Genomic DNA, 15,675 nt, shown 5'->3' with positions numbered 1-15,675 from the left:
CACATCATAAGCGAACTTAGCATCGCCATATCGTTTGGCCGAGATTCAACAACTGACGTTTGGTTTATGTCTGAATGGTCATTGATTTATGCAGACGCTCAGCACGTATACAATTAGTATAGTGGAAGTACTTTTAAACTGTTTCCATTAATAAGTTAATTATTATGTGTCTAAACTGTTGCCGTTAATAAGTTAATTGGTGGCTTTATTAAATGAATGTGTCCGTTTTTGAAAGACTAAGTAATAATGGTATCTATGTATAACCTATTAAAACTACCTATGTTCAGATGAACTGGTAGGTTCCCATAGATAGTCTAACACTATCTTCAATTAGTTAAGACAATAAGCAGACCGAATGTTGCACATCAAAGGTGTCTGTACGCGCTTACAGGCCGAGCCACCTATAGCTTTGTTAAAGTTTTCAGATCTACATTTTAAGATCAACTTTTACTAAATGGCAGATTCCTATATCATCATCACCATGGTGCAAGTACATAATAGGGCCCATGGCAATAATTTATCCGATTGCATTTAATATGATGATGAAAAAATTATATTTTAGCTGGGCAGTTTCAATTTAGTATAGGTATAGGTAGGTAATCTTTGCAAAAACTACTTAAGAATATTCACATCATAATTTTAGGATTATAGAAAGAATAAATTCAGACGACATCCTAACAATAACAACTACTTATGAGTTCAATACTCCTCAATTTCAAATTAAAATTTCTAAGAGATGAAAGTCGCGAATATTAGATTTAGCATGGACGTTGAAATAAAATGTGTTCGGTCGATGGCTCTGCCTCGTGTTAGCTCCAAGGCCTAGGTCGGCTGCTTCATTCATTGGTTTATTTTTAAGTTTGCCTGGTTCCGTCTGACATTCCTGAGCTCATGAAACACCTGAACGTGGGTTCCCTTTACCTTCAATTTGATCATTGCTTCCGGCGCCGACCAGACAGGTTTTTCACGAGTAAACACGCATTCTGTAGCGTCAGTATCGTCACTAAAATTTAAGCCATTCTGTGTAACAATGTTCAATGGAGATGTTTTTGTTTATTGTTGAGATACTTACGTGTTTACTTCTACTTCGTTAACTTAAAAGTTTCTAAGGATAGAAGCTTAAAACTACCCAACATAAGGAAAACTAACGTTATGATGAAATAAATGAGGCAAAAATTAGTTTAATGTACTTATAGTTTTTTTAGTGTGTGTCTTGAGTTGTGCTTAAATTTTTTGCCCATATATATACACTGACATCATATCTAAGTATCCATGGTTTCCGATTTAGTTCAGGATGAAATAAAATAATACCATGAGGTAGCAGCAGCTGATGCTGAAAGCTCAAAGTGTCAGCAATTATTCGAAAAGGTCAATTTAAAGTGACCTTTCTGAATCAGTGAATCATAAATTGAAAATATTACGAGAAAGTCATAGCGATATCATAAAAATAACTATTGTTTACGGTCGGATGGTCGGATCATTTGGCACGGTCTCAGCAGTCGTTTAGTTACAAACGTTACAATCCTTGACAGGAACACAAAGCTCAGCAAATTAAATGTAAAGTATTGGCAAGACAAAATGTTACAAGTATTAAAACTGATACGTGGATAGATTTTGAAAGATAAATAGTGAGTCCTAATTATACGGTATATAAAGATATCTGAACTATCAGAGCAGATATCATCCGATCCTAGTCTTGCAAAAGAAAATACCTACATAGGTACGAGTACTAAAAGCTGTCATAAAATTACGAAACATAGAATCAGACTAAATGCACTTTCAAGCCACCCTCAAACAATCAATAATAGGCATTGAAATCGGTTCATCCGTTTAATTTCTGTTTTTTTATTGATATAACAAGCTTACTCTCGCATACTTGCATATCTTGCTGGTGCATATTATATTTGAATGACTGATTTATTTATTGCTTAGTAATGTGAAATGTAAATAATGTTCTTGTTATTGTCAATAACACGGTTCGTAGCGTTAAAATATTTTTAGGCATAAAAGTACTTACTTTTCTATAGCTTTTCTAGTTATATTTAGTTGGATACTTATCAAACTGCCTGTGGTCATAAAGATTTAGATATTTTTTTCTATTTGTCCAATTTAAATTAGATCTCTAACAGCATCATTAAAAGAGTAATAAAATGTTTACGTTTTTATTGTCCTAGCAATGTAGTTATTTGTTTTTAGTTTAGTCTTCAAATCTATTTCGGTTTATGTATCTTCGAAACTAACAGCCCTCTCATAATATTCAGGTCTTAAACTTATCAACTTTATCTGATACAGGTAATGACCTAGGTGTCATTATTTTTTACTTTTTCTACGAATTTTGGTAACTGGCGAAAGAAAATGAACTTCTCAAAGTACGACAAAGTCACGACGTGACCAAAAAAGTTTATATGGGGAAGCATTTTTTTTTTATTGTGAACTAATTTTTTTTTTGTTTTTACATTAAGGGTGAATTCGGCCAAACATCACGTTACACGAGAATAACTATACCGGAATAAAATTTATACGCGAGTAAATATCTAGGATAAGTACATTTGCATTCTACCAAGTTATACCATGATTAAATTGAATGAACGAGGAACGAAACTGTAAAGCAGCTAAAATAAAAATAGCTGCGTTTCAAAGCATGCAATAGAAATGACATGCCAACTTAGTTTGAATGGATTATAATAGTAGGAAATTGTTTATGTTTTAATATGTTATTCTGAGACTTTGCCTTTTAATGTACAGTTTTTGTTTATGTTTTGACAGATGTGTTTATATGTCATTATGACGGTTTTCTAATCAGCTGATGTGCTGCCGCCATTACAAAATTACTCTCGGATAAGCTCGTTACACGGTCAATTTTGGCGGTAAGTATAACATTTTATTCTTGGGATAAGTTACTTATCTTGGTTTCAGGTTTGGTAGAATGCAAAATCTGCTTACTCGCGAGTAACTGGTACTTTACTCGTGAGTAAAAAGTTACTCGACGTTGGTCGAATCCGCCCTTAGTATTTAATTTAAACTTGGTTCATTCGGAATCGCACTAACTTCATTTGGTCCTATAATCTATTTAACTAAAAAAGTACCTACATAGATGGTTTAGTATGTAGTGGATGTTAATACTACCTAGTATTTTTGCACAGCCACGTAATTTTTTTATTATATTTATCAGTCAATATCTACTTATACTTTTCTATGGGCAAAACCAAGGAACATAAGCACTTCTCTCTCGGGATCTCGGGAGTGGCTAATTACCTTTATTACGTGTCTTTAGTTGTTAGTCATCAAATCCCTGGATTGGTATACTTACGTATAATTGTACATAATATGAGGTAGCAGCAGAAATGTGATTCCTTTTAGAAGTCGGCCGCGTGCCATCTTCATAGTGACACAAATAGGTCGAGGCCCCTTCAATAGCACTTTATTTTTGGAAGTAGGTATATTGTGCAACCAAATTAATCTTACCCATTTCGTAAAGTTTAGTCGGTATAGATATTTAAATATAAATATTCAAACCAATTGAAACACAAACTCAATCTAAAAATTTCAATCTCGAAAAGCCAAACAGATTAGAGCTGAAACTAAAAGTAGTCCTTCATTCCTGTTCAAAGGGGATAAGGTAACCAAAGTTGTCTATTTGGGTATAAATATTACTGCAAAAGAAAACAAATTCTCGGGAGAAATCATCGTAGTTTAATATGTTTTTACATTCAGTCATGCTGTTTCGAAGCTCGGTATGGACAGCGGTGCGTGCGCGTTAGAAGCGGCTACTCCCCTGAGCCCCAGAAGTCGTCGTCGGACTCCGCGGCGGCGCTGGTTACCTCGTCGGGGTGCTCCGCCTCCTCCGCGCGCTCCTCGAAGGAGCCCAGCTTGGGCAGGTCCTTCAGCCGCGGCCGCAGCTCCCCCGCCCCTGCCTCCCCCTCGGCCGCGCTGTCCAGCGAACCCTCCACGCTCCACGTATCAGTTCTCCGTTCCTTAGAATTTTCTCTCGATCGACTTCTGGAATGAGAATGCGCCGCTAGATTAGGGGTGCTTCCGAAAGCGGGCGCGCCCTGCTGGTCATTCATGCGCTCGAACTCGGCCTCCTCCAGCGAGGTGAATATCTTTAGCTCCTCCTCGCGCGACGCCCGCGACTCCCGGGACGACGTGGACGACGACGAGTGACGCTTTTTGTAACTCCTGCGCCGGTTAGTCGGGTCGCTTCGTTGCATCGGTCGGTACTTTATTCCATCAAGTGATCTACAAACGTACAAGACAATGAGACGGTTTATTTTACATGTGAGCGGTGAGCGACAAACGTCATGCATGGGTGCGATGAGCGGTGGGCACTTTCCTAGTGGCTGCGTCACTGGTGATGTCATGGCTAGGTCACTGCGGAGCGGGGTCTATGGTGCTCTACGTATGGGGTGTGGTGCGGTGCGCAACTATGAGTGTATATTAACCTTAGGAAGTCTTCGCTATAAGCAGGATCCTTCTTTTCGGCTCCTTCGGATTGTTGTAAATGTATTTCGGGCAGTGATTGCGGAATAGGGCTACGGGGTCGATAATGCCAGGTTAACTTTTCTTTCGAATTAGATTTTTCTGATCTGTCTCCTATGCTTAGTTCATCATCTCCTCGGCTATGTTCGTCTTGGCTCTTATCTTGACTGACCGAATCTCGGTTACGCCCGAAAGAGTTTTCCGAAAAATGAGTGGGATCTGAAACGTTTTCATAAGACGGTGTAGTTGATCGGTTTCGTTGTCCGACATTGATCGATTCAGAAGTGTTAGTGAGGAGGGTTTTCGTCGTTGAGGTTGTGTACCTTTCAGTCTTGCTACTACCGTAGTCGCCGTTGGCGGTGCTGTCGGTGGAGTCCTGTCCGAAGCTGGAGATCTTTGTGGAGAACAAGATGGCGGCGGAGTCAGGCTCGCTGCCGTCGTAGTACTTGATGGAGGCGGACCGCAGCGAGCCGTCCTCGTTCTCCACGAGGCAGAGGTAGCCCTGGCCGCCGCCGCCGCCGCCGCCCCAGTGGTTGTCCTTCTCCCCGCTGCTGGCGCGGTTCAGCAGGCGCGTGTAGTGCGCCGCCAGCTCGCTGAAGTCTGGGTCGGAGTCCGGCAGCATGCCCGCCAGGATGTGCTTCAACACCTCCATCGCCTCCAGCGCTCCCGCGTACGAGAGTATGACGGAGAACAACAGTCCCATTATAGATCACCAGTCACTGTACACAAGTGTAGGCGCCGCTGTTTACGGGCCGGGCGTGGGCGGGGACGGGGTAATTTCCGAAATAAGGTGCAAAGTTGTGGGGAAGGCGGGGGCCGTGGGGCGTGCGGGATGCAACGATACAACACTGAGGCAGGAATTGAACAACTGAAATAAAAGTGATAACGCTGCCAAACATTTGAGTCCACATTTAGCCTATGTGTTTGGCTGAGTGGCCAGACACAATCGTGCTGATACGAATTATGTGACAGCTGATGTTTCTTGCCATTAACCAAGGCCTGGTTCTGCTCAGATGATAAAATCTGATCTAACCTGATGATTGATGTTGTTTTATAGCGTTCTATTTTCAACATTATAAAGAGAGGACATGTGTTGGAAGTTAATTTAATAAGAAATGCTCGCATGTATATTACGGATTGTATAAAGTATTCGCTAATAATACTCGATGTGTATTTTTGGAGAAGCTTTCCAAGATCAAGATTTGCATGACGTCAGCGGCTATAAAACAGCGCCATGACTTTTACTGTTGTTCAGGGAGATGGAGAAAACACTCCATCTGTCGGTGATTAGATCACAACCTTGGCTACATACCACCATTTATTAATAGAACATTTCAAAGGATTAAAGAGGAGCCGGCTCTTATTTGTCAGATTTTACTATTACGCTGCTTAGCTTCGATCTAGAGCTTTATAATTGAAACATAAATTAAGGTACTAAGACATGTAATGACACTAAACTATACTAATCTAAACATCGTAACCGCAACTCCATATTACCCTAAATATGGATCATCCACGTAATAATTTATTGATCAATAAATGCTGTAATACGAATGTAGCACGGATCAATATTGCTTCGCTACAAGTGCCAGAGCCATATCGTAAAGTTCAGAAACCTATCGTAAGAGTCGTAATTATCATAAACAGGGGCTAAAAGAATAAATAGGATTTAATTCTGAACCGAAAACTGTAAGCAGGCAATGGAATGGCGAGAATTCGACACAAAATGGTCCTTATTTACAAGTTTCCTACATAAACAGCTTTCAGACGTGTGTTTTGTCGCTTTTAAGAAATTATGCCATCGACACAAATAGTTGAACTAAATAGTCGTGTTGGTATTTAGCAACATTTCATTTTAAATTATTAAGACTGTTTTGAATTTAGTGGTCCGTAATACATAACAAAATGTTTTACAATATCACTGTTTCTTTACTTTTGGGTAATACTTGTACTTAAAAGCTTAAAAACTGAAAGCTTCATTTTATGTCCGAACTCAAAAAATCTTAAAGCTATCAAAAGCGTTTCAGTGATAGTGAAAATTCTAGCACCAACTTTATAAAAACCGACTGAAATCAGGATCATAAATCATAATACACAACATCTACAACCCTACATCCTTCATTATATTAAAAAATATAGTAGATCAGAAATGAGCCAAAGCCATGTAAATTAATCAGATTTTTCAAGTTTGAAATTTAAGAGTAAAATATTTAATGTTTATATTTTTTCTGATAACAATAAGGAAGGGCATTGCATTGTGCCAATGTGTTGTTCAGTGCAGTATGACAGTATGACTAGCACGACGCTCGCACAGGTAGCGAGGTTGAGAGGTTGCCAAGCCGGTGAGGTCACCCGTTCGAGTCCCGGCGAGGACAACGTACCCACCTGTTGGTAGACGCTTTAATTAGTTGCCATTGTCGATTCAGCTACAGCTTTAAAAACATACGCGCTTCTTAAGTATTTTTGTTGGTAAAATTATGTGGTTTCAATCAGTGGCGGATTAAGAGCATCGGAGGCCCTAAGCACAAAGCCTGTGTAGGCCCCTAATTTAGAACAAGTTGTTCCTTGAAAAAGAGAGACAAAACAGTTCAATAGCTAAAACGTCCTATAACTTTTCTATAAAAAAGGATGAAAACATTTTTAAAAAAATTTGCTTGCCGTAAAGGCTACGACAAGCGCAAGTATCACCACAGTTACAACTTCGCAGGTACGCCGAGCTATCACACGGTACATTTAAGTACGCGCAAGCCTCATTTTTAACCGACTTCTAAAAAAAGGAGTAGGTTCTCAATTCGTCTGTATGTTTATTTATGTATGTTCACCGATTACTCCGCCGCCGCCGTTTATGGGCCAATTTTGAAATATTTTTTTTAATGTATTGGGTTGAGCTCAGGGGTGTTCCCTTTTTTTCAGAATTTTATTCTACCCCCAAGGGTGGGTAAAGGGGAAAAACAGGTTATGAATTTCCATTTTGGGCACTTTATCAACCGATTCTAATGAAAAGAACGTAAATATAGGTAGTTATTATAACAAAAAAATATGATGGTGACCTTGAGCTGATCTGGTGATGGAAACGGAAGGCAGTCAAGGGAACTCCTCAACGGTATATAGCAACTACCTCGTGTTTACGCTTGAATGATTCGTATTGACTAGTAGGACTTATTGGTATCATTTGCATCTTACTTTTGATTGACAATTATTATTGAAAATAAACTAAAAACAATAAATGGCGAAAAGTGGGTGCAGCAATGCACCTCTGCCTACCCCGCAAGGGAGTACATTAGTACAAGGTGTGAGTGTTTGTATTGTATTTGTATAAAAACAATAAAATAAAATAATAATAATTTTAAAAAAAAACCCGACTTCATAAAACCACTATCAATGTTTTTTATTATTATTATATTATTGTCAAATTCGTCGACGTGGAAACTGGAAACAATGATTCCCAATGAGGAACTATTTCTTCTACTGGTATATTTTCAATGATTGCAAACAACTAGAATTTTTTCACTAGAAAAAAGTCTAGTTGCCTGCTATACCCAAAACTCGGCGGGGTTAGCGCGGTATACAGTTTTACCACCGATTCGCACAGTATTCCATGTACCTACAGTACAAGCCGGCCTGTGCAGTTAATACTGTGGTGATAATGGTGATCACCCGCCACCAGGACCCGAGGTGTGCGGGGTTGCGCAGCCGGAATTAAGAGTCCGGCTGTTTGGACCAGGGTACTACGGGCGTCCGGATCTCGAGCCCTCCACTAGCTTGCTAGTGGATCCGGACTTGGGTATGGATTCGTAGTGGCGCGTGGTTAGCTACAGGGGGGAAAACGTTCGTCTGCCCGGTAGCTTGTCGATGGTGCGAAAGAGTCACGGAGCACGTCAGTTTCGGGAAGTGAGCGTGCCATCAACAGCTCCGGCACCTGTCAGGACATCAGGGAGGGGTCTCAACACCCCGAGGCGACTCTCCTTGTGAGTACTGTGGCTATACGCTGCAGCGCCTAGATCAACTGCTCCATGGATCCCTGATGTCAGACTGCCGTCTGACTGAAGGTATAGTGCCTATAGTTTATGACCAAATCGTCGGGAATTACAGGTCACTATAAATATTAGTTCGAAATTGGGTATCGTGTGGTGATACTACGCGTGTGGTAGGCCCTTTAGCAATCACACGCACGGTATTCCGTGTTTAAGCCGGCCTGCGCAGGCAAAACTGTGGTGATACTTACGCGTGTGGTAGGCCCTTTAGCAACCACACGCACGGTATTCCGTGTTTAAGCCGGCCTGCGCAGGCAAAACTGTGGTGATACTTACGCGTGTGGTAGGCCCTTTAGCAACCATACGCACGGTATTCCGTGTTTAAGCCGGCCTGCGCAGGAAAAACTGTGGTGATACTTACGCGTGTGGTAGGCCCTTTAATCAGAGCAAACTCATTACATCGGACATATTGTGGATGAATAAAATGTAGGTATAAAATTTAACAGCAGCAGAGGATGGGGGCCCCTGGAGGCCCGGGGCCCCAAGCACGTGCTTGTCGTGCTTATAGGTTAATCCGCCACTGGTTTCAATATCTACTGACAAACCGAGTCCAAAGTTGTCCATAAAGGTAAATAAAAACATAACCTCAGTGATTGTTGGATCAAAGACTTTATTTTACTATTTATCTGCGGTTATACCATTATTTGTATAAGTACCTATCACTAACTCCATTATGATATTTAGCGACGATGCAACAAAGACAATCCAATCAGTTAACTGCAAGCCAGTTAACTGCACATTCCGAAAATAGTCGCATTCAATTGTCAAGGTCGCTCCTGTAACTCGGGGATAGTGAAAGTTTGCGTCCGAGTTTAGCGTTGGGCGGGCGGGAGGCGGGAAACTCGACACCGGGTGACGTCACGCGAGGGCCGTGCGCACGAGGGACGCGGCATGCCAGACGGGGACAACGGAGCTGCGTTCGGAAACTCGGGAAAGCGATGTTCGGTGGAAAGTGATGCTGTTTTTGAACGTAAATTTTGTTTTTCGAAAGTTGGCTGCGCTTTTTTAAGGAATTTGCGAGAGAGATGTTCGGTGGAAAATATTGCGTTTTTAAACGTAAAAAAGTTGATGATTTTGGGGTTTTGCGTTTTTAAGGACATCCTACATGTTTAATTAGATATAGGTATCTATGCCTAATGTGTTAGATATAATACCACGGTACGTCGAACAGTTTTCCAACAACAGTCTTTTATCACTCATCCAAAAACGGCGATACAGCTCGCAACCTATCACGTGAGTATACAAATGTACCTACAGTGAAAAGCGGGTGACTCGCTTGCTTGTCACCTCTGACTACCCCTTCGGGGATTACAGTCGTGAGCACAGCTATGTATTTTATCATCTTTAAGATGAAATAGGCTGAAAAAAATAAAAATATAAAGCAACGAAACGTTTCAAGCCGATTTCAATCATAATAAATCATATTCTTACATAAGTATTGCATGTAATACCCATCTAGATTAATAACTGTCAAGATCATACATTACTTTGTAATTCATGCTAAGATATAAAATAATGTGAGCACACTCTTCATCCGGTGTAGGAGTTATTGACCCGTACGCATTTAGCAGAATCATCTGTTGTTTTGCATAACGCTCTCCCACTTTTCGCGCGAGTATTTTCCCGAAAGCTGTCGAGTAGACTATTATTTTTACGTTGGTGACACGTAGCTACAGACATAAAATATACGAATAAAAATGTTGTTCTTTTTTGCAAAAATATGTTTAGTTGCTTTATTATTACCTTCATAGTTACATAAAACAAATGTATACTTAATAAAATTTTGAGTCAGCATCGTATAGTCATATTTTTGGAGCTTTTTTCAGGGAACTTTCCGAAGGCAGGGTTACTAATGTTTAATTTCCATTCTTTTTTGGGAATTTATATTAGAGTTTCATTTTAAAACTTCAACTTTTTACTTATCACCCGTTCCCGTTTAGTGCGGCAATCATAGATGCTAAAATAACATTGCAAAAACGCATGGTTCTCTGAGAGTAGTTTATTCTGAAAGCCGATTCCCTGAAAACCTTGTGCCCTGGACACCTATGGTAGGCAGCTTATAACTATAAAGTTTCGGCTCTTGTTTCAGTTTTTTAATATGCCTTTAACGAAGCGTTTTCAGTAGGTATGTTTGTTGTGACAACAACAACATGCAACTACATACATTACCAACAATTTAAGACAAACTTAAGCTCTAGATCTATTCGTTTCAAAGATCGAAATCATCACTAAATCAAGATCTTCATGGTTGTGTATTGAAGGTAATTAATTCTTTACTGTTTTTTGGGTACCATAGAAGTGACACAAGGTTTTCAGGGTTGGTTACAAAACTTAACTAATTTCATGGAACCTAACAATATATTTTTTTGGGTATATTATACCTGCAAATATCGTAGATTTAATTATATTTAAAATGACGGTAGAGTAATCAACATTGTTTTATTAACCTATCTTGTGTTTGAAAGCATTCAGCATTTGAAAAATAGTATTGCCATCTAGCGTCAGATAGCGGTATCACTTGTGATGCCGATGTCATTTTTCCGCGCTAATTTTAAATAAGCTTACCAGTTAATTGACGATTTTCCCATAACAATAATGTTTCCAAAAATTATAAAAGTTTTTTACCATGACTCATAACTCATAGTAATAAAATTTACTTATTTTAAATTATAAATTGCATTACGTGTCTAATACCAAATGAAAGTAATAAGGGATATCATTAAATTTTTAGTGTCTGTAAAGGATAACCTTTTTTTCTTATAGTACCATTAATTAACATGGGTAGGTAAATTTAAATGAACACTACACACCCGAGAAAAAACAAAACACTCACGAAAACTTTATTTCCCGCTCGTTTCCAACTTCCAACACTTTTTTCACAAGAAAATTTTATGCGCGCGATATTCGAACTTTTTCGTTTTAAAACCTTTAATTTTTTTTATAATCAAGGACTGGAGTGCACCGTTTAGATGCCGGAACAGGTTTGAGTTCCAACTAGGCGACCGAGGACGGTTCGACGTCGCATGTGTGTGCGTCAATTATATTTATTACGGCGGGTAGCTGTGCCTATAAACTGAGTTGGGCGACCACACTTCAAAGAGATCGATCACAATTTAGTAGATTGAGAGCCGTGTCGATCATAGCTGACATTCTCCGGTCGCTCTTCAGTTCCGTCAACGGCAATAGCTGTAAAATCGATTTCAGTCACGTGAAAATAGAAAAAAATTACTAAAGTTATTGCCGAATATACCACGGCTTACTATACCACTTTTGCGACACTCTCTATAGCTAGGTAGGTATATATTTAGGATATAATATTGATTTGGGAAAACGATGACCACCCAGTTCACTAGAAAATATGAATCAATCTCACAGGAAAGAAAAAAATTGTGACGCTGGAAGTAGCTTGTTGTATCGACAAAAAATAAGGTGCAATACGTTTATTAATTTCGCCAGTCTTCGGTTATTTTCGTACCCTAATTGATTGCAAGAGGATCAGCCGTTTGAAATGTAGGTTGCACATGTAAATTATAATCTTGTGCGATTAATAATCCGTATAGATAATTCAAAACATAAGTCGATCATGCTGGTATTGCGTACATTTTGCTGAGGTGTAGGATAGCTAAATCTTAATCCAATGCCTAGACCGCAGAATATCTAGAAAGGGCGTTACTCGGTTATCTTTAGGCCGAGAACGAAAAAAAAGCTATAAAATAAACTGATATACCTACCTACCTATATAATAATGGATTAAATTGTAGAGGGTGTTGCAAATAATCTTATTCTGCGACTTTTAAAAACTTGTGAACAATTTGATTGTTTCTCCCAGAAAAAATAATTAACTTACTAGATAAAAGTACAATTGGATAAATCTGCACCTGCAGGCTAGCTAGGTATATATCTTGTAACTTGAACCAAATAGTTTGCGGCGACGAGCGGCGGAAACCACATCACACAACTCGTACTAATAGACATTATGACACCGCGAACATCTACAGTTACCGCGACGTAGTATTAAAACTAAACTTCAACAACTGTGTCAATAGGCGGCGGGTTCCAATGAAAATAATGTTCCCGAACTCATATCCTGCTGGGCTTATACATAAACATATGTAGGAGAAGTCAGTGTTGAGTAGGTAGGTCATTTGTGGTTTTAACATTATATCATAATCATTGTTATCTGTCAGCCACAGATTTAGTAAAAAATTACAATGACATGTAGAATACCTATTATCTTTTACAGTGGACTATCCCTTCGTACATCAATGGATGCTCGAAAGTCTACCAACTGTTTGGCATTAATAACATCGCCGGTAGATACGAATGTATGTCTGTACGTCACAAAGTGTATGTAGCAATTATGTTTATGCTTCATATATTATAACTGGCCTACATTGTGGGGCAGTTTGACGTGGCCAGTTAAAATAAGAACCGATTGATCATCATCACAGACTAGCCAGTTAGATAAAATATAAGTAAGTATGTAAATGTAACTTTGGTATGTTCGAGTGTCAAATTTACACCTGTATAAGAAAATGGTTAGCCATGTTCGAGTCCAATGGCAAAGAATTAGATCCCCGCACGTCAATATGTATGCAGGTTCCTATTACTGGGTTATGTCTGCTAAATGTCACACCACCGGTATTCAAATCTCATCCAGGAATAAACCATTGTATGTTTTGTACCATTTGGGATGGCTGCGATTTCATTCTAAATCGACCGAGTGGCAATCATTGCTGACTTTTTAGTTTCATATTATGTACCTACTTAGTACTTACACTTATATGTTAAACGTTAGTACTTGTAAAAAATGTCTTCTCTTTACGGTAAAACATTATTGTCCCCGATAAGTAAGGATAAGTACATAATCTACTGATATTTTTCAGTTAGGTACTACTTAGTTTGATATATTTTTTTAATAAGTAAAACATCTTCGCTTACCTCATCGCAAGCGTAACATCTCGGCTTTAGGCGCTCGGCGTAATGCCGCGCGCAGTAGAGTCGCCCATCAAACGCGCAATACGCAAGCTCGACTAGAAGTTCACAGCATTCACTGCATGAAAAGCATGCTGGATGGAATAGAGCCTGAAACATTTTTTTATGATCTTCAGTTTAGGTTTACATTAGTAACACCATCTAGTATTGGATAGCAATACTAAAATCAACAGAGCCATCTATCTTAAAATTTCTAAATCATTTTTACTGTCATCTAGTGAGGAGTAGTTTAAACTATTAGTTTATTATTTAGACCACAGATGGCGTTAAAAGTTAAATAGACAAAATGAGTCAGTTCGTTATTTAGACCACAGATGGCGTTAAAAGTAAAATAGAGAAAACCAAAGTCTACAATAATTACTTACATCATCTCCTAACCGTGGTGCTAGGACAGCGATGTTTCCAGTTCTAATTAACTTATTACAGCCTAGGCATTCTGTTGAAGCATCGTGATGTTGCCTTGCCTCTCCTGCAGAATGATAAAAAAATATTAGTTCAACTACTCACCGCTTGGTGGCAGTGAAAACATATAAAATCTTTAAAAAAATAGTTTACCTATATCAAGTGCTATTTCATTCCGAGCAGATACGAAGTCTTCGTATTGTTGGCGATGCTTATCTTCTAGGTGGTTGCAATGAGCTAGCGAGAGGTCTTGTCTGGGTAGTTGTGAAGCCAGAGCTCTAGTTCTCCACGCCCGCCACGCGGCGGCGCCACTAGCGCCCGGCACCGTGGGCGCTCGCTCTCCTAATGATGACCAATATAACTCCGTCTGGAATAGATATAAAATATATTTGTGGTTTATTATTTTCGTAACAAGCCAATTACTCTAGATGTCTCAGAAATAACGAAGGTTCGTCTACCTTGTTTTCTAGGTTTCAGTCAGATTTTTATTTAGGTACAAATTCTTTAATTCTTGCGGGACCTACTTATTCAAATAGTGATTTTTAAGAATTAATGAAGATTATGTTAGTGTCTACAATAATCTACATAGTATTATTAATATTATTATATCCTTCAATGAAATAATAGAATGAAAAGATCAAGCTGATGCTAACTCCCTGACACTTATACATCGCGCGGCTTCGAGAGGCATACTTTTTTCACACTTTTGTCTTGAAGTCAGCATCTTGCTTCCATGCTCTAGCTGGCAAAATAATCCAACCAGCTCACCTGTTTAGCAGTAAGCCCGGCCGGCGCCCAGTCGTAGGCGTGGTGGGCGGCGGGGCGCGCGCCCTCCCGCAGCCCGAGCCGGTCGCGCACGCTCGCCAGCTCCTCGTGGTACACCGCGTGCTGGAGACGCTCGCAGCCGCATGACTTGCAGGTTTTTCTGGTGATAAGAGAAGGTTAGGTTAGAAGGATTAGATATTCTTAATCTCTTCAGTACATGGAATAAATAGCATGACTTGCAAGTCTTCCTGGAGACAAGAGAGGCGAACGGTTAGATAGATATTCTTTATTTCTATACACACACACACATGGAAGAAACTTGCATGACTTGCAGGTCTTCCTGCAGACCAGAGAGTAAGGGTTGGGTGGGTGGAGGGAGAAAAATGATGTGTGGCCATTTTAGTAACGAAGGTCTTTTTGGAGACAAGAGACGTGTGGGTTAGGTGGTAAATTATTAATGATATGTATGAAAAAAGAGTTTCCACGAGTAACGTAGACGTACATATATATGGTTTTGTGGTGGTTTGTGGAATATAATGTATATACCTAATACATGTTGCTATTTATTAACGAAGGGTGGTGTATATGATATAGGAGGCTTCCGGCGCACCCTGAGCAGTCAGCGGCACACGCTAATCTGAAAGGCTAATCCTACCACGGCGGAGCGGCGACAAACCCTTGACTAGCTAAGTATAGTGACCCTATTACACTGTATGTATATGTGTTAAAAGCGTTTTTTAGGCAATCCGTCTATTTTGTATTCTGATAATCTATTATGTTTGTATAGGTATTATGTAGGGTGGTGGACCTTTATTTAAGAGCATTTAATGGTCCCATTAGAAGAAGAGAAAATTCTTACTCATCCATTCCTCACGTGCCTGAAGCGTATCGTGCCGTCGTACTAGTAATAAATATTTAAAACGGGACAGATTCGTGTTAATATAACATGTTAAGTGTTAATGTTCTTAGGATCTTCCAATGAATCCCGACCTATCTATAT

General features: G+C 39.5%; 1 protein-coding gene across 10 annotated transcripts in view; it reads right to left on the bottom strand.

Moving 5' to 3' along the window:
• Positions 1-15,675, bottom strand: part of LOC105388284 (four and a half LIM domains protein 2) — a 77,887-nt gene that overhangs the window by 22,178 nt on the left and 40,034 nt on the right. For 7 of the 10 annotated variants that reach the window (XM_048629203.1, XM_038122400.2, XM_048629200.1 and 4 more), the window contains 4 exons: positions 14,679-14,835; positions 14,064-14,277; positions 13,874-13,977; positions 13,455-13,598 (listed from right to left, as the gene is read on the bottom strand). In XM_048629203.1, coding sequence (XP_048485160.1) covers positions 13,455-13,598; positions 13,874-13,977; positions 14,064-14,277; positions 14,679-14,835 — 619 coding nt within the window. Of the gene's footprint in view, positions 1-3,821; positions 4,240-4,442; positions 5,336-13,454; positions 13,599-13,873; positions 13,978-14,063; positions 14,278-14,678; positions 14,836-15,675 lie in introns of those variants that run through there. The other 3 variants (XM_011559168.3, XM_011559169.3, XM_048629201.1) reach the window with 3 other exon arrangements.

The sequence above is a fragment of the Plutella xylostella genome, chromosome 22, assembly GCF_932276165.1.
Source record: "Plutella xylostella chromosome 22, ilPluXylo3.1, whole genome shotgun sequence".
Classification (NCBI taxonomy): domain Eukaryota; kingdom Metazoa; phylum Arthropoda; class Insecta; order Lepidoptera; family Plutellidae; genus Plutella; species Plutella xylostella.
Note: the sequence above shows the minus strand (reverse complement) of the source record. Positions and strands in the feature narration are given on the sequence as shown.